This window comes from Amborella trichopoda, chromosome 9 (assembly GCF_054954075.1).
Source record: "Amborella trichopoda isolate Santa Cruz 75 chromosome 9, AtrichopodaSantaCruz75HAP2 v2.0, whole genome shotgun sequence".
NCBI classification, from domain to species: Eukaryota; Viridiplantae; Streptophyta; class Magnoliopsida; order Amborellales; family Amborellaceae; genus Amborella; species Amborella trichopoda.
This window is the reverse complement of record NC_142344.1, coordinates 31,012,249-31,031,456: the sequence shown is the minus strand read 5'-3', so window position 1 is coordinate 31,031,456 and position 19,208 is coordinate 31,012,249. Positions and strand designations below refer to the sequence as shown.

The 19,208-nt window shown below is 43.5% G+C and overlaps 1 protein-coding gene and 1 pseudogene across 12 annotated transcripts; one reads left to right on the top strand and one right to left on the bottom strand.

Moving 5' to 3' along the window:
* Positions 1–682: 682 nt before the first annotated feature.
* On the bottom strand, positions 683–6,115 carry LOC148780484 (histone-binding protein MSI1-like). Of its 11 annotated transcripts, none has more exons than XR_016041721.1 (3): positions 5,936–6,075; positions 4,575–4,755; positions 893–1,671 (listed from the first exon to the last, which is right to left on the bottom strand). XR_016041721.1 is itself a non-coding variant. In XM_088848475.1 (2 exons), exons 1-2 carry the CDS (start codon positions 6,070–6,072, stop codon positions 1,461–1,463), a joined length of 342 nt encoding a protein of 113 aa, XP_088704601.1. In that variant the 5' UTR covers positions 6,073–6,115; the 3' UTR covers positions 893–1,460. The 11 variants fall into 11 exon arrangements, 2 of the variants coding, with proteins under 2 accessions (XP_088704601.1, XP_088704600.1); XR_016041716.1 differs by having other exon boundaries at positions 4,575–4,758; positions 5,165–6,073; XR_016041714.1 differs by having other exon boundaries at positions 5,165–6,073.
* LOC110006755 (large ribosomal subunit protein uL2 pseudogene) lies at positions 4,027–5,026 on the top strand (annotated as a pseudogene). The gene has a single exon (XR_016040097.1). The product of XR_016040097.1 is annotated as a large ribosomal subunit protein uL2 pseudogene (transcript).
* Positions 6,116–19,208: the final 13,093 nt, after the last annotated feature.

Below are 19,208 nucleotides of genomic sequence, written 5' to 3'. Positions count from 1 at the left end.
TTAAGCCATGTTTATAATGTGCTGATATCGTACAAAAATTTGTTAGACCGAGTTGTACCGAACCGACAAACCTTATGAAAAAAGTGCCAACCCAAAACAAAATGTGTCGAACTGGCTTGTGATATTAAAATTCTGCCGATCCAATACAACATGTGCCAAACCAACTTATATTGAAATTGCACAAATTGTGCCAAACTAGCTTGTATATTCAAGTTCTACCAATCTAGCACATTTTGTACCAAACCGGCATAGAGAGAACATGAAAAACATGGATTAAAATAAGGGCATTTAAGCTTAAAAAATCATATTTTTTGCTTAAGGGTGGGTGCAAAAAAGAAAGTGTTTTGAGTTAACAATTTGGCATCAAAAGTATTGTTTAAAAAGTCCAATTTCAGAGGTATCTATAATTTACACTTCCTATTTCAATAACTGATGGTCACGGTGGGGGATCCAACATTTTACCCAAAAAAACACGTAAGGGACTTGACTGGGAATCCGTCACTATCTTAAACTTCCTATTCATATTTAAAATGTATTCTTGATGAGCTGCCTAATTGTTACGCATCACTGGCAAAATAATGCATGCTAGCTTTCATATTCTTTCGCAATTTGTTCACAATGTCACCTTAAAACTTGTATTTATGCACAAGTCTGGAAAATTAAATAACAAATCCTGTTTGAATTGCACACTGAAAATCACGTTTGCATTGCGCTCTAAAAATATTGCTGAATATTTTTTTGGAGTTCTACGATCTCCACTAGATTGAAGGTAATGAATCCCTCTTACCAACAAAGAAAGAAAGAAAACTTCAAATGTCCATCAGGATGCATTTGGCATAGACAGTCAAGGGGGATATTTCAAGAGCCAAAACCAAAACAGAGACCGAAGGTGTGACTAAGTTTAATGCTTCATGCGAACACTTCCATATGCAAGTACATGAGAGCAAACTATGGATTGACTGGGTTTACCACCTCTAGTCCAAATGAGGAACTCACAAATATTCTGCATATGCGCAACTATGGGCACAAGCAAGCAGATATATGTTTTGAACTGAAAACTTTCCAAGCATGATGAAATGTAAGTCAGCTTCCTTGGTTTTTCTAGAAATTTCCATATTTCAAACCTTTGACGTTCCCCATCCAAACCAGGATGTATACTACTAAGCCGAGGCTGATGAAACATGTGACAGGTCCTACCCACCAGTTGCACGTGTTTCAGCTCATTCTCCTTTTCTATATGGACCGTAATTAACAAAATGAAAGCTAAGCCACAAAATGACAAAAAAAAAGAAAAAGAAGTCTTGAATAGAGCTACAACACCAATAATCAACAGAAAAATGCCCACAAGGCAGCTGAAATTCAACGAGCAGGGTCTCTCATCCAAACAGGCCTCGTGGAGAAATGTGAACCCAAGGAACAGGACCTGGCTATAGAATTTCTAGACTTCCCAAAGAGGCAGGCTAGGGATATAAATCAGCATGCACATCCTCACCATCATTAGTAAAATGGTCAGCCATCTGCCATATCTGACTAATGTTATCTGCCGCTACGCTTGCAATGACCCAATCATGATGGGGATTCCATGAAAAGTCAGATATCTTGTCTGTGTGACCTCCATGAACAAATAGCAAGTCAGGTGGTCCATCTTCAGCAGCCTGCTCCTCTCCAATCCTGAAAATGATAACCGGCAGTTTATCAAAGTGCAGAGCTATCAATAATCATAAAATCAATATTATACTACAAATGATGTGAAAAAACTATACGAGATATGGTCCTGTTGGAAGATAATGAAACAAAATAGAGTATTCTAGGTACCAGTGGAAGTTTGCTCTAATTTCAGATGGCAATGGTCCAAATCAAGGAATACAATCCCAGTGATCACATACAAACAACTTGATCCTGTTGGAAAGATTGGCCCTTAATTTAGAAATAAGTTGAATTCAGTCAAGGAATTAGATGAGACGGCTGCAACAGTAAAGTAAGGGACAGTCTCGGTGGGGCATATCAGTCATTGCTCCAACCAGACACCTAAAAGAATGGGTGTGCAAAGAGTCACACTTTATATACAATCCAAAAAGTCCCTAGAAATATGGTGGATAAACACTCTACAACCAGGGGTTAATGAATGCCAGGTTAACTGTAAAATTCAAAGATTGATTGACTATGGGAGATGGATTTTCTTGTTTACCAGGTACCATCTAGCTCAGTACCCTCACCATGCCAGAACAAAGTTTAATGCACATGCGAACTAGCTAATGTCTTTTTTTGAATAATACATGGCCTTAGGGAAAATTGTAGTATCAACATAGAATACCATGGGTTCTAAGACAACCAACTGTAGAGCCTTTAGCAAGCCCGACCACAAACTATATCCAATTAGAGTAATAAGGTAGGACCAGTGAGGAGATGAAGGATAAACTAATTGAAGCCATCCGGAACAACATTCCATGTAATCATATTTGTATCTTAGTAAAGTTAAATGTTGCCAGAACCTAACCACGAGCTCCAAATCTTAAAACATCCCAAGTATTAAAGGGAATATTTATTTCATGAGAATTAATAGGAATTTTTGCTGCAAGAAATGTCTCACCGTACAAATTCATCAGAATACTGATTTTTCAATCACAGGGAACAACTAGCAAGAAATCCACCCTGTTGTGGCTTTACATTCGTATTAGTCGAGAAGGACCAATCCTGACCCATAGAAAGGTCAATTAATTCATGGCACATCGTGAGCTAAAAAATGCGTGAAACAAGGAGGAACTTCAGAGCCTCACTTCTTGACAATTTGATTACATTAAAGTCACACATAAAAATCCAAAGATCAATCAAACACTTAAGCAAAATTAAAAAAACGCTCATCATAACAGTAATAACAGCCGTACAAAGGAACCCTCCTGCAAATCATATAAAGGTAATGGGCAGGGATGTTAAACACGGTTTGTACTAAAAATAATGATCGTCATTCCTTTACAACAGCCATTATATAATGGCATAAAGCCCATCTCAATGGGTTTTTAATAGTAATGAGACATGAAAGCAACAGCCCTAAGAGAAAAATAACAGCCTTCATAAAGCAAAAAACCCTTTTTGTACATAAAATGAAAAAGAGATGTTTTTTAGAACAGATATTTCATGCATTTTTTTAAGACATTGAACAACCCAGCTTTCAAATTTTGACGTGCAGCATCCCCACCCCAATGTGACTGTTTTAGAGGGGCAACAGATCAAATTGTCCTCTCTAGTAGGTCCAATTTCTTCTATTCCTGTTTCCCTGTAGCATTTGGTGATCTTGACCCCTAACATATGCGTTGTAAAGAGGGCATTCCCACTAGAGGGATTCTCGAGCCTTTCATGATCCCAACCATTATGGTCTCTCTCTCTCTCTCCCTTAGTGTACTGAGACTCAGATTCAGATTCGGCTGAGTCTAGAGCGAGTTCGAGGACCTCCGAGCAACCTGTACACCCATGGCGAGTGCTCCATGTACTCGCCCGAGATTCAACAACTCGGCCAAGTATTATTGAACTAGGTACAAGGCTGAGGCAAGTTGCACCTCATCGCTCTCTCTCTCTCTCCTCTTTTCTCTCTCTAAAATGAGGCCAAACCCCCCTTTCATCTCGCCAGAAGCCAGGTACTTCTTCTTTTTCGTTGTTCAGAGCTGAACTTGAGGAATGAGAAGACTCATTGATGTGATCATTGGAAACCCAGCTGACACTTTAGAAGGAGACCCCTGTTATCAACTTCGCACAAAATCCTTTAACGAATCAATTGCCCAGGGAGTTCATCATGCTTAGGTAGAGGGAAAGAGTTAGTGCCCAGGATTCTCTTTCATGCTTGGATAGAGGTAGACACTAGGGAGAAGAGAGGGGATAAAAGGGGCATATTTGAGGTTTTATATCTCTCCATTCTAGAGAGAGAAAATGCCGAGGAGATTACCACTCTCCACTCCACAGAGAGTAAACGTGAAGCCCTAATTTCACATAATTTTGCACTTAATCCTCCCACTCAAACCCTCAATCCAAGCCATGAGTTATGTGACTGGTGCTCAAAGCACTGGAGCTGGTTTGGTGTGCAAGGCTGGCACCAGGACTTGCCAGGTTTGGAGGCCTGGTTATGGATAGAGAAATGGATACTTAAAAAGGTGTGGTCACTAATGAAATTCATGATCCAGGTCCTGAAGACCCTCTTAGCAAAGTCACATTTAGGCATCCAATGTCTGTACAAGCTTCAAAAGGAGCTCCTTGTTGCACCAGAGGGCATGTACAAGCATCAGTTTGTTTATTAATGAAAAAAAAGTGAAGGTAATGGCAGCAACTATACTTCCATTGAGAGTGATATTAGAGGGCATGGTGGTATGTAATGTGGAGCAAAATGTTAGAGATTGAGGGGTGGGGGCTTCAGGAAATATACACGATCATTATCAGTCATAACCTTGGTAATGGGGATACAAGGATCAAGCATCACTCCAGCACAATGAAGGTGGTTTCAAGTGGGTGCAAGGCCATTATAAAGCAAGTAGCAGGAGAGAGGACAGAAATACCATTTTAAAGGCAAACAAAGCATAGTAGCATACCACAGAGTGACGAGGAGTCATCGACTGAAGGCTAGAGGTGTGGCCGTGAACCCAGTTGAACACTGTGGTAGCCATCAACACATAGGTCATGCGAGCACAATGAAAAGAGATGCAAATGCACCTTCGGGTCAGAAGGTTGGGCTCATTGCTGTTAGGAGGACTGCATGGATTTGAAGGCTGGCTGCTGGTTTGAAGTTGCAGAGAGAGAGAGAGAGAGTGAGTTTTAATTTCTTCTGTAAATTCATGACTTGCAGTAAGAAAAATTATGTGGTTTGAGAGAGGGGGGGAGGGGGAAAGAGACAGAGAGAAGAGTTTTAAATCTTTATGTGACCTAAGAGCATTTTTTGGTTCTTATTTATCCTGCAAATTCAGGAACTAGTGACAATGATTCTAGAGATATAGAAAGGGCATAGAGTCTAAAAAAAAAAAAAAAAAAGGAAAGCCGTCGAAAAGAATGACATTGGGGTGAGGATACCCTAAGTCAAAATGTAATAGCTAGGATATCCAATGTCTCAAGAAAAAAAAATATTAAATATCTTTTCTTTTAAAAAAGCCCAAAAAATTAAGTAAATATATCAAGTAGATATTACCTCATTTTCTTCTCCATTTTTTTGAAATTTCTGTTTTCTAATTTCTCCTTTTTTCTGTTTTTATCCATTTTGCTACTTTTTTCCTGTTTCTTTGGAGAAACACTCTTTTTCCTTTATAACGGTTGTTATCATCATAAAACAGAACTGAACCAGCCAAGTTCTTCTACTTGAATTTGCCCTAAAGTGTATTTAAACATAAATTGGGCGCCATACATAATACATTGCTAAGAGGAACCACTAAGCAAAGCCAGACAAACAGTCTTAAAACTTAAGGGAAACAGAGAACCTCCAGGTAAAAGCATCCTAACTTCACATCAAACGATTGCCTAAAATAACAAGAAGCATTCAAACAATCCCATGTTTACTTCGAAATCCATTGCTTAGGGTGGAGTCCTAAATGAGAATTGTCCCAATTTCAGGTGTCCCAGCCAGCAATATCAATATTCTACAAAAACGTTTAGGTTCCATTTCTCTTATTGCCGTTAGCCCTTGAAATTCAATGAGTAATCATCATTTTAACTAGAAGCCGTGAGCATACCAGGAGACCTAAAGACCAATGCTATTCACCAAGCACTCATGGGAATCTCTCATAAATAAGCAAGAAACCATACTCTAAATCACCCTTGATCCTCTGCCTCTCCCTAATCCCCGACCACTTCACTGTCCTCTACCTCGGTCCCTTTCACTTTCGAAACTAAGTATAAACTATAGAAACACAATTAAGAAGCAATCCTTTTCCCAGTCCTTAAGCAGAATAATCAGCTCAAGCACCTGCACCTGTTTGCCCTGAGAGCAAGCTGATCACCATGATTCAAAATATTATCTTCTTTCGAAGCGGGCCTGGACTCCAAGGAGAGGGGATCCATGATCCCCTCCCAAGAACCAATGGATTCTGCAGCAAACTCCATCAAAAAGCACCTAAGAGATGAACTATATAACAGCCCACCCAATTTTTTAATTTAATTTCAGAAACCCTATATTTAATTTCATATAGAAAGGACAATATCAATTTTGTCCCCCTCCTAAAATTAAGTGCTTCTTAAGAAACCATTCGTGTGGGCTGAAATGTATATTTGCTCCTTTGCAATACCTTCGCTCGGATCCTAACTTTTGGGACATGACTGACTCTACCTAGCAACCGTCATCAACAAAAAAAAAACAAAACATTCAGCACATACTTTGGAACTTTGTGACAAAAAATCAAGCCATAGAATTGCACGCAGACCATTTAAATTCAGAGTTTTAGGGACTCAAAAACTGTCTTCTTTTTTTGGGAAATTAATAAAAAAAAGCACTCACGATGAGGAGAAACTTCCTCATAATCACCACAACCCTAGTGTGTGATTTTTTTATCAAATATCAAAGTGTGCGTCAAAGTTCTTTTTTTTCCCAAAGTGATCGCTAGGTTGAGTAGGTCATGTCCCCAAAATTGTTGGGGTGCGTGGCCTTGCCACTTAGTTTTTTATTTCAGCTCATGCATAGTCATGTATGTTTAGGTAGTCATTTTTTTGGGATCCCATGAGTGTGGCTGTACTTGGACGGGTGAGACAAATCATTAGAGCGACGAGTATGCTTCCAAGGATGAAAGAGGCCATTTGAGAAATTTCCATGGATGAAACGAGCCATGAGAGTGCTTTTACTCATGCTTTTATGTTTTTGAACATTTTCAGTTTGAGTGGGAGTGTTGCTTTCACATAGATGAAACAGAACATTTAAGTTTACACTATCATGCAGGGAAAGATGGATGCAGGGACGATGGAAAGAAATAAATCATCATCATCATCATCATCATCAAAGCCTTTTCCCAACTAGTTGGGGGCAGCTACACGAATCCTGGCCCACCATTCTGCTCTATTACAGGTCATGCCGCCAGTGAAGCCATAAGTCCCCTTATCTTTTCTCAGTACTTCCAACCATATTCTTCTAGGCCTACCCCTTGCCATTTTTGATATGGAAATAAATAAATAAAATAAAAATATTAATTAAGGGATGAGAGAATATACCCTCTTACAAGGTTTGTAACGAAGTCCACTCCAAAAATCTCTTCACAAGATCAAAACAACAATTTCTTTACTAAAAAATAACCAAGCTCTCAAAAAGGGACAGCCTTCCCCTTTAAAAACAACTGAAAGAAATAATTAAAAAAATTTGATAAAGAAAAAAAACCAACAAAAACCTCATTTCCCACAATTTTTTTTTATCTCCTCTCTTTGATTCTGATGGATTTCTCTTAAAACTTTATACAAATCTCTCTCTCTCTCTCTCTCTCTCTCTCTCAATCCAATGCGACGCCCCATAAAAATCTCTCAACATCTTCCTCTCTTAATCTTCACCTAAATCTTTCCCTTATCGCATATTTAAAACCAAGTCTAACATATCCTAACCAACCCAACCATGCTAATCCCTATTTATATCCTCCAACCCTTCATCTTTTAAAAGAAAATGAATTTTCCAATTCTACCCCTAAAATCGATACAATCAATAACAAGAAAAAATAACCCTAAACCTACAAAATCTTTAAAAAAAAAAAAAAACTGGTTGCATCATTCTATTGGGGTTGGTCGAAGTTCGACCTCAAGATTGTTGAATTCATATCGTTTAGAGGCCTCCTAAAAAAATGGTGATGAAATTCCACCATTCATCTAGGTACTTTTTATTCTTCAAATAAACAATTGATCAAACACTCAGGTATCCGGCTTTAGTAAGCATCTGGAACACCGAACTTAATCTTGATTTCTCTTTCGATATCAGAGGGTTATTTCTTGTACTACAACTAGCGTATCTTCTCCTTCGTAACTTTCAACATGTTGTGCATTGAGATTTCCTTTTCATGTTCGTCTTCCTCTTGTTAGAATCTACTAAATAGATCTTGTAGACCTTGTTGCATTATTTTGTCTATACGTTTTATTAGGCCTTCTTTGAGTCTCTCGAATTTTTGATCCAATCTCTTAAATATTTGATCCAATCGATCCAAACGCTCCATAATTGGATCAGTAGATATTTGCGTATGGATCTTAAGGCACAGATCTAAAGCTCTGATACCAATTGATGCAAAGAAAGATGGATGCAGGGAAGATAGAAAGAAATAAATAGAATAAAAGTATTAATAAAAGGATGCGAGAAAATACTCAATCTCAAGGTATGTAAGGGAGTCTACTTAAAGACCTCTTCACAAGATCAAAAAAATAATTACTTTACTAAAAAATAACCAAGTTCTTAAAAAAGGACAGCCTTCCCCTTTAAATACAACTAAAAAGGGTCCCATTGCTTCTCCCAACCCAATCATATCAGTAGGTTGTTTATTAGGTACTTTAAGAATCTCTTTTCTAAACCTACCTATTAGCACCCTACACTAGGAAACTTAACCTTCCTTAGCTTGTTCCCAGAAGAGGCAAATAGCCTCTAGAGGCCTTTCTCCTTGGTAGAAATACAAAGAGCAGTATTTGATCTTCACAAAGACAAGGCACTAGGTCCTGATGGATTCCCGATTGCTATTTTCCATAATTTTTGGGAAGCAACTTCCCCTGACGTCAGTGTTTCAAAAAGCGCTAGGCGGCTCCTAGGCAGTCGAGGGGGTTCAGGCTGCCCATTGCCTAGGAGGGCGCCCAAAACCTAGGCGGCCTAGTAGAATATTTTTTTTTTTTTGGGTTTTATCTCTCTAAAATAGCCTCTAATGGGTTTTAAGTTTCAAATTAACCTAAACCCACAATTTTTCTTCTTTAGTATTAAAAAAATGACTCAAAAATGCCCTCAAGGAGCCACAGTTCCGCCCATGGGTGGGGCGCAAGCCCTGGGCAGCCGCCTAGGTGGGTTCTGGCGAGCACCCAGAAATCCACCTAGGCGTCCGCCCAAGCGCTGGGGGTCCGCTTTTTAAAACAATGCCTGACGTTTTGGCTCTCTTCAAAGAATTTTTTCAAAGAGGTTGTCTCCATGCCGCATTAAACTATACCTTCATATCGTTAGTGCCCAAACTAGAAGGAGCTAATAGGTTGAGAGATTTTCGTCCCATATGCTGCTTAACTCCTCTTGCAAAATCCTTTCAAAGGTCCTATCTACTCTTCTTCAGGCAGTACTTAGCTCCATCATCTCTCCTACCCAATCTGCATTTGTGGCCAATAGGCAAATTTTGGATGGGGCTCTTACAGTGCATGAGGCCATCCACTCTCGGTCCCTTTTAGGCCAAAAAGGGCTCATCATAAAACTAGATTGGGAGAAAGAGTACGATAGGGTAGATTGGGACCTTCAGGACCTAATCCAAGCTACGATGGGTTTTGGGCCTCTTTGACGGAAATGGATCCTAACTTGCATATCAAATCCTTCCTACCTCGGTGACTCTACAGTGGTGACCTCTGGCAGCTGGATCATGTTCTGTTCTAACAGCAGTTGGAGCAGTGCAAGGGTCCACTCCGTGTCAAAGGGGTAAAATTTATTCTGGTGCTGGGTCCAGTAGTCGTTTCGCTTACTGTTTTTAGGAGGCAGGACCTCATTGTAGGACTGCTGCTTGCCTCTGATCTGGGGTGTCTGTGCTTTAGAGAGGTTGAGAGTTTGGGGAGCCACACCTTTGGTGTCATTCACGGTGACAGCTGCACTGATCACTGCCTTTTGATTTCCCCGACTGTTGGAGCGAAAGTTTGAGCTGGAGGATTGCTGACGAGGGTTGTCGTGGTGCTTGAACAATCCCTCGATATGAACTGCCTTAGAGATGAGCTCTGACATGGAGGGTAGATAGAATGCCTCAACATGTAGGGCAATCTCGGGAAGCATGTTTCGTATGCAAGTCTCGACTACTTCCTTCTTGGTCATGGGGGTGGCGTGAAAGGTCGCCAACTCTCTCCATAGGGTGATGAACTTGTCAACTGGCTCACCAAGGTCTTGCATCAAGGTGAGGAGCTCGATGGTTTCTACGTTCCTTTGGACTTCTTGGAAGCGTTGGTAGAACAACTACTCCATTTCTTGCCAAGTTTGTATCGAGTTTGGTGGCAACTGAGCATACCACTGGAAGGCTGGTCCTTTGAGAGTCTCAACGAACTAGCAAAGGAGGAGACGTCCGCCAGTTGCCGTCTCCCGGCAAGCCGCTTGGAAGTGGGTCGTATGGTGAGTAGACATGGTACCATTGAACAAGAGAAGTTTCCCCTTTTGGTAGTTCGGGGGAAATGACACCTAGTCAATATACGAAGGATACGGCTTTTGGAAGAGTGGCATCTACTACATGCTCGAGACCTTGTTCTTGAGGCTATGGGCCACCATAGCATCTATGTCAGTTTGGGAGACCCTGTGAGAAGAGGAGTTGTCTTGCGGGACTGGAGGGGGAGTCTGCCTAGGAGCTGTGTCCTCACCGGTCGGGGAATCAGACCACGAAGGGACCTGGAGGCCTCTAGGTACTCCATCTTCCCAAGGATGGCTTGCATCATTTCCTCGAACTTGTTCATCCGCTCCTCTTGAGCGTCGTTCGGGTCATTGATCACCATGACACTGACCGTTTCTTATGAGAGGCCAGAGTCAGGTGATGTAGCGGACTATCGAGGCTGGCAAGCAGTGCATGACAAGTCAGTCTAGAGGGGCTCAGCTTGTCCCGACTAGACTCGGGCTTTGTATGCCAATCTTGTGAGGACTGGTTCTTGACGGTCTTGAGACTGTGACTTCTGGGTGGTGATCACTGAACAGTATTCTTAGACTTGCTCGGGTAGAAGGGATTACAAGGTAGAAGGTTGTCAGGGGTGGTGACCTCGATTGCATTGGAGGTTTTCCTGATCAGGATCTGCAGGCCACTTTTCTGCTTGATCCTTAGGCAGCTGTGGACCTCATTCCAGAACCGAGCCTGAGACCTGGACTGCCCCATTTTCTTCGAACAGGCGAGGGACATGTTTATGAGCTGGAGCAGGGAGTGGGGCCCAAGGATGGAGGGCAACTTAGGTTCTTGTCTTGGAGGCTGGAGGCCTCTGTCTGATATCAAGCCGTTACTTCAAATTCCTTTGTGAGGTCCGAGTGTTCGGTTGACCTGGGGCTGGCTCAAGATGGTACTCTTAAGGAAGACCTTTGAATATCAAGGCTCGAGGTGCTTGCCTGACGTCAGGAAAGTGGCAAAGGAAGAAGCTAGTTCGTGACTCCGCCTGAGTCTGAATCCGAGAGGGACATGCAAAGATGGTGCGTGTGCACCTTTAGGGTTAGCCGTCCGGATGACTTGGGTGTCACCCCTGGCTCGGACAATGGGTTTGACATGAGAAGGCCGAGACCCATGAGCCTGTGTTTGTGAGGGACAAGGCGAGATCTTGTCTCTCATGAGGTGAAGCTGTGTGTGTCGGGAGGGAAGATGGAACGTTTGACCCTCCTGTGCTCGAGGTGGCATAGAGCTAGCGTTGCCACGAGCTGTGGAAAGCAAACGCATGATGCATGTAGGGTTAGGCCCAAGAAGGCCTGGCCCTAGATGCGAGCTTAAGGCACCATGAGGATTGCCTCGAGGTGTGGTTCGAGTGGAAAGACCACGAGCCTTTGAGTGTGTGCGAGGGGTGAAGACCTCAAGACCTCCACCTTTGTGTACCGACCCTCCAAGTGCGAAGGCTCGGAGTAGTGAAGGAGCACAGGGGGTTCCCTTACGGCGAACCTCAGGAGCGACGACAAGTTGCTTGCCTTTCACAGGGATGGACGGGGCAGCCTTCCAGCGTACCGCAGCAGTACGACTGGTAGAAGATTTTCCAATAGTAGGGCATGCGGAAGCAGGAGTGCATTCCATGCAAGGGGCCTTGGTGGAGAGTCCACCAGGGCGAGAAAGCGAGGAGGCAGGGACCTTTAAGCTATCCAGGTGAGAACCTGGGAGTCGAATCATGAGTCCTGACTCAGAAGGAGAGTAGGGAAGGAGGCTTGAGCGACTCGCTTCTCTGGAACAGCCACAAGTGCGGGGATAAAGAAGTCCCCGACCCTGATGAAAGCGTTGAATAACCCAAGTGCCATAGAAATAGGTGCAAAAAGTAAGAAAAGACATTGGTCAAAGGGGTAGTAAGTCCCTAGTAGAGTCGTCAAGCTTGTTAGGTGCCTCGATCTCGCCCTCCGAATCTAGGTGATCTGACGGCACGTGTGTCAGGTTTCTAGAGAACCTGAGATTTGAGATCGCTCTCTCATAACCTTGCACGAGGGCAAGGGCAAGTATACCAACCAATGAGAAAGGAGTTTTAGGTGGGTCCGGGAATTACTCGGGCTGGCTCACGTGGGCACCCTCTTAAATCATGAAGAAAGCCCCCCAACTGCTTGAGCTAGTTCAAAATCGCCTCCCTTGACCTATAATCCTCTTGTTTTTTCTGCACAACACCTCTATGGTTAATTTGTAAGACAAGTGGGTCAAAGCACCCACCCTGGTCTTAGGGTAATGCACGTTCACATGAGAAGGCGATGAAGTGCAAGGTTCAGAGTGGTAGCTAGGTGGGCATGGTTCTCAAGACCAGCACAACGACAATACTACCTGAAACCGAGATCGACACGTCGATGATGGGCTAGGTGTACCCTTAATCAAGTGAGAGGAGAAAGAGGTGAAGAGGAGAGAAAGAGACGACAAAAAGAAGGAGAAGTCTGGGCATCAATAGGCATCGTGGTCGACAATGCATGGAGACGGCATATCCCTTGTGGACGGCGCTCTCTCTTGATGAGGCACACGGCGATAGCTTCTCCTAGGTTGCACGACGATAGGCGCGGGACGCAGGGGGAACATTGACAAGCACCGAGCACGTGGAGGAGGTTTTTGGACAGCATTAGGTGTTGCCAAAGCCTCTAGCGGGCGGTGATACGTATCGTCGTCTTCGCTAGATGCGCAGTAGATGAAGACCCCTGCAGGCGGCGACAAGCTTGGCCATCTGGGTTCTTCACTGAGATGTCACAGCTACGTCTATGGGCGGCGATAGGTAGCCTCGTCTACATATTTCACTGGAAGAAATAGGCAGACAAATAGAAGGGGAGGGGGACTCGTGCATCGCCATATACAACATGTGGGAATAAGGGAGAGGCATGCATGGCACTGCCACTGCTGTGCATGACCTCTGTAAGGAACTCAGATGAAGAAGAGGAAGAAGAGAGTGGAGAAGAGAGAGAAGAAAAGAAAAAGAAGAGAGAGAAGATTTACCTCAACCCTAGGGTACTAGTCAAAATGTTTCTCTCACCTCACTCTCTCTCTGAAACGTGACATCACAATGGTAAGAAAGAGAAACTTGTATTAAATGAAAACTCTCTCTTATGTGTGTATGCCTTTGCCTCTTCTTTTTTTACGTATAATGATGGTACGTATATATAGAAGTATGCCTCAAACATGGGTGGATTATCAAAAGTAACCCTAATTGCTAAAAATTAAGATTAAATTGAATTAAAAGAAATTTAGAAAATAGGTTGCAAAATGATACATTTGCCCCTTCTTAACAGGTCGTGGAATTCAGAACAGTCCCTGTGTTGTCCTAGGACTTGCGCGATCTTGCATGGCTGATCCGGGGTCATTCTGATACCTGGTTGATCGTAAGATGATTATTTTCTTGTAGGGCTCAGCATGGCGATCGATTTGATACCAACTTCGAGCCATGGATCGTGTTTTTGGTGCACGATCATGTGACTTGAAATTTGAGTAGATCTTAAAACTTTGGATCGATAGTGTGTTCGTTCTATGATGTTTTTTTATGCTTTCTTTGTTGAATCACACTGAGCATGCCACTACGATCATGAGGCACTAAACGTAGCTCGATTCCATGGCCGAATGAAGATTTTTGAGTTTGGAATTTTGGTCGGAATTAAGGATTCCCACGACGAAATTTGCAGTATGTTCGTCGGCTTCGTGTGCAAAATCCGACCGTTAATCATGTACGGGTTTTGAGTCAGAGATGGCCTGAGACCTTATGCTCGCAATGGAATTGGTCTCACGTTGATTAAGCTCGTGAGCGGCATGATTTGGCCCCTCGAGCGAGGCACGATGCTGCTGAATTTCCTGCACTTTTCTTCACAAATCAGCAAGTTCTCTCTAGCTTATCTTCGCGCTCGGGTATCGTCACATGGCGTGCCACATATCGAATCACTCGTCTTGACTTGACGAACATGCTCACCAAATTTGAGCATGATCCGACTTAGGACAAGTGAGATATGAGCGTCGAAAGTCACTAGTCGTGACTGTCCCTTTAATGGTGTAGTGTGGCAGGGTGGCCGCACGGGAATAACGTGCGACTTCTCATGTTTCACTCTTTCGCTTATAACTTCTTTATGGAATGTTCGTTTGAGCTGAAACTTGACCCTTAGGGGTTTTCAACCGTTTCAGATCTAATGGTGGTGGTTCCATCGCAATTTGAGATACTGAAAATGTAGCTCTAGTTACGTTCCTTCAAACAAGTACGCAAGAAGTGCCACCAAATTTCCCTCCATACAAAGTTTAGTGCACATGTGCACTGCACGCGGAAACTCCACGCCTGCAATTCGCATGAAAATCATGCCGGTTTTTGCGTACAATTTTGACGGTTTGTGAACAATTGTTCGCCAAAACGTTTGCCCCAAGTTCCCCCAAACACATGCGCAAGAAGTGCCAGCAAATTGCCCTCCGTATGAAGTTTAGTGCACATGAATACCGCGCGCTCAACTCAACTCGTGCGATTCGGGTGAAAACCATGATGTTTTTTTATGAGCAATTACGGCGAGTTGTACACATTTGCGCTCCCTACTACTTTCTTCATGTTCCCCCAAACACATGGGAATGAAGTGCCACCAAATTGCCCTCTGTACAAAGTTTAGTGCAAAATTTTGCACACTCAACTAAACGCATGCGATGAGTGGGAAAGCCGTGTCATTTTTTTGCACGCAATTGTGGAGGCTTGTGCATAATTTTGCACACTATTACTTGCCCTACGTTCTCCCAAACACGTGCTCAAGAAGTGCCACCAATTTCCCTGTAAATGAAATTTAGTGCACATGCGCACCGCATGCGCTCAACTCAACTCGTGCGATTTGTGCGAAAATCGTGACATTTATTTTCGTACAATTTTGACGGCTTTTGCACAATTGTGAACTCTACTATTTGCCCCATATTCCCACAAACACGTGTGCAAGAAGTGCCACCAAACTGCCCTCCTTACGAAGTTTAGTGCACATGCGCACTGTGCACGCTCAACTCAACGCGTGGAATTCGCGGGAAAACCATGCTGTTATTTTTCACGCAATAGCAGCGGCTTGTGCACAATTGTGCACCCTACTCTTTGCCCCATGTTCCCCCCAACACGTGCGTAAGAAGTGCCACCCAATTGCCCTCCGTACGACGTTTAGTGCCCATGCGCACCATGCATGCTCAACTCAACACGTGCGATTCGCGTAAAAACCATGCCTTTTTTTTAGTGCAATTGTGGTGGCTCGTGCACAATTGTGCCCCTACTATTTTCCCCACATTCCCTCAAACCCGTGCGCAAGAAGTGCCACCAAATTTCCCTCCGTACGAAGTTCAGTGTATGCGCAATGGACGCGGCCAACACGACGCATCCGATTCACACTAAAACCATGCCATTTTTTTACGTGCAATTGTGGCGGCTTGTGCACAATTGTGCACCCTCCTATTTGCCCCTCATTCAACCAAAAATGTGCGCAAGAAGTGCCACCAAATTTCCCTCCATATGAAGTTTAGTGCACATGCGATTGTGTGTGCTCAACTCAACGCGTGCGAATCAAGCGTAAACTATGCTGTTTTTTTGCGCTCAATTGTGGCAGCTTATGCACAATTGTGCACCATGCTACTTGCCCCACGTTCCCCTAAACACGTGCGAAAGAAGTGCCACCAAATTTTCCTCTGTAGGAAGTTTAGTGCACATGCGCACCGCGCATGCTCAGCTCAACGTGCGCGATTCACGCGAAAACCGTGACGTTTTTCTGTGCGCAATAGTGGGTGCTTGTGCACTATTGCGCACAAAACTATTTGGCTCACGTGCGCAAGAAGTGTCAGTAAATTGCCTTACGTCCAAAGTTTAGTGCACATGCGCACCGAGCGCGCTCAACTCAAAGCGTGAGATTCGTGTGAAAACCGTGTCGTTTTTTTGCGTGCAATTGTGGCTGCTGGTTTAGAATTGTGCACCATAATATATGCCCACATTCCCCCAAACATGTGCGAAAGAAGTGCCACCAAATTTCCTTTCGTACAAAGTTTGTTACACATGTGCACCGCATGCGTACAACTGAACGCGTGCTATTCACATAAAAGCCATGCTGTTTTTTCTCATGCAATTGTGGCACCTTGTGCACAATAGTGCTCCCTACTATTTTCCCCCATGTTCCCCCAAACACATTCTCAAGAAAGTGCCACCAAATTGCCCTCCGTATGAAGTTTAGTGCACATGCGCACCGCTCGCCCTCAACTCAACGCTTGAGATTCGCGTGAAAGTGGTGTCGTTTTTTTATGTGCAATTATGGCGGCTTGTGCAAAATTGTGCACCCTAATATTTTCCCTACGTTCCCTCAAACACGTGCGCAAGAAGTACCACCAAATTGCCCTCCGTACAAAGTTTAGTGCACATGCGTACCATGTGCGGAAACTCGACATGTGCAATTCTCATGAAAACCGTGTCGTTTTTTTGAGTGCAATTCTGACGGCTTTTGCACAATTGTTCTCCAAAATGTTTGCCCCACGTTCCCCCAAACACGTGCGCAAGTAGTGCCAGCAAATTGCCCTCCATATGAAGTTTAGTTCACATGAACACCGTGTACGAATCTTGCGAAAACCATGACATTTTCTTGCGAGAAATTGTGGCGAATTGTGCACCTGACTATTTTCCCCATGTTCCCCCAAACACGTGCGAAAGAAGTGCCACCAAATTGCCCTCCATACGAAGTTTAGTGCACATGCACACTGCGCGTGCTCAATTAAATGTGTGTGATTCGCATGAAAGACGTGTCGTTGTTTTGTGCGCAATTGTGGCGGCTTGTACACGATTGTGCATACTATTATTGGCCCTACGTTCCCCCAGTGCGCAAGAAGTGCCACCAATTGCCTTCTAAATGAAGCTTCGTGCACATGCGCACTGCGCGCGCCCAACTCGACTCGTGCGATTTACGTGAAAACAATGCAATTTTTTTGCGCACAATTTTGGCGACCTGTGCATAATTGTGCACCCTATTATTTGCCCTACGTTCCCTCAAACACATGCGCAATAAGCGCCACCAAATTTCCCTCTGTAAAAAGTTTAGTGCACATGCGCACCGCACGCAGAAACTCGATGCCTGCGATTCTCATGAATACCGTTTCATTTTTTTGCATGCAATTCTGACGACTTGTACACAATTGTTCGCCAGAACGTTTGCCCCACGTTCCCCCAAACACGTGAGCAATAAGTGCCAGCAAATTTCCCTCCGTATGAAATTTAGTGCAGATGAACACCGCATGCTCAACTCAAATTGCGATTCGCACGAAAACCATGCCGTTTTTTGGAGAGCAATTGCGGCAACTTGTGCACAATTGTGCACCCTACTATTTTCCCCATGTTCCCCCAAACACATGAGAAAGAAATGCCACCAAATTTCCCTCCGTACGAAGTTTAGTACACATGCGCACCACACGTGCTCAACGAAACGCGTGCGATTCATACGAAAGCCATGTCGTTTTTTTGCTCGCAATTGTGGCGGCTTGTGCACAATTGTGCATAATATTATTTGCCCTACGTTCCCCCAAATACGTGCCCAAGAAGTGCCACCAATTGCCCTACAAAAGAAGTTAAATGCACACGTGCACTGCGCTCGCTCAACTCAATTCGTGCGATTTGCAAGAAAACCGTGCCATTTTTTTGCGTGCAATTTTGGTGGCTTGTGCACAATTGTGCATCTTACTATTTGCCCCATATTCCCTCAAACATGTGTGCTAGAAGTGCCACCAAATTTCTTTCCTTACGAATATTAGTGCACATGCGCACAATGCATGCTCAACTCAATGTGTGTGATTCGTAAGAAAACCGTGTTGTTTTTTTGTACGCAATAGTGGCAGCTTGTTCATAATTGAGCACCCTACTCTTTGCCCCATGTTCCCCCCAACACGTGCACAAGAAGTGCTACCAAATTGCCCTCCGTACGAAATTTAGTGCACATGCGCACCGTGCTTGCTCAACTCAAAGCGTGCGATTCGCGCGAAAAGCATACCATTTTGTGTGCAATTGTGGCGGCATGTGCACAATTGTGCACCTTGCTATTTTCCCCACATTCCCGCAAACCCGTGCACAAGAAGTGCCACCAAATTTCCCTCGATACGAGATTTAGTTCACATGCTCACGGCGCGCGCTCAACTCAACGCATGCGAGCCACACGAAAACCGTGTCATTTTTTGGCGCGCAATTTTGGCTGCTTGTTGACAAATGTGCACCCTACAATTTTCCCCACATTCCCCCAAACACGTGCGAAAGAGGTGTCACTAAAGTTCCCTCCATAGAAAGTTCAATGCACATGCGCACCGCACGCGATCAACACGATGTATGTGATTCGCACGAAAACCATGCCCTTATTTTGCCCACAATTGTAGCGGCTTGTGCACAATTGTGCACCCTCCTATTTGCCCCTCATTCAACCAAACACGTGCACAAGAAGTGCCACCAAATTTCCCTCCGTATGAAGTTTAGTGCACATGCACGCACTGTACGTGCTCAACTCAACGCGTGCGATTCACGGGGAAACCGTGCCGTTTCTTTTTCGTTTGTTTGTTAAATGCTTTTGATTGTATTACTCATTATATGTCAGTTTTTCATTAAATTTGAGATAGTTTCTCTCTCTCTCTGTGGCTTTTTCTTTTACTTTCTTCGTTAACTGCTATTGATTGTATTACTCATTACTAACAATATGCATGTGTGTTATATGTGTTATTAAGTATTAATCATTGAAATATATTTTGATACTAAAAATAACATTTTTAAATATGCATATTCAGTTATCTAAAGAGTGATATTTAAAATAACATTATCATATAAGCATATTCGGTTATATAAAGAGAAACAAAGCCATCGTCAGCCGTGGGAATCATCTGCATATAGGGGGAGAGAGAGAGAGAGAGAGAGCAAGAAAGAGCAAGAGCGAG

Coding starts and splice junctions, on each gene's coding strand:
- LOC148780484 (XM_088848474.1), bottom strand. CDS start 6,072: ATGGAGTTTGCTGCAGAATCCATTGGTTCTTGGGAGGGGATCATGGAT. Junction 1,672..5,935: donor CTCAGGGCAAACAGGTGCAG/GTGCTTGAGCTG, acceptor TATCATTTTCAG/GATTGGAGAGGAGCAGGCTG.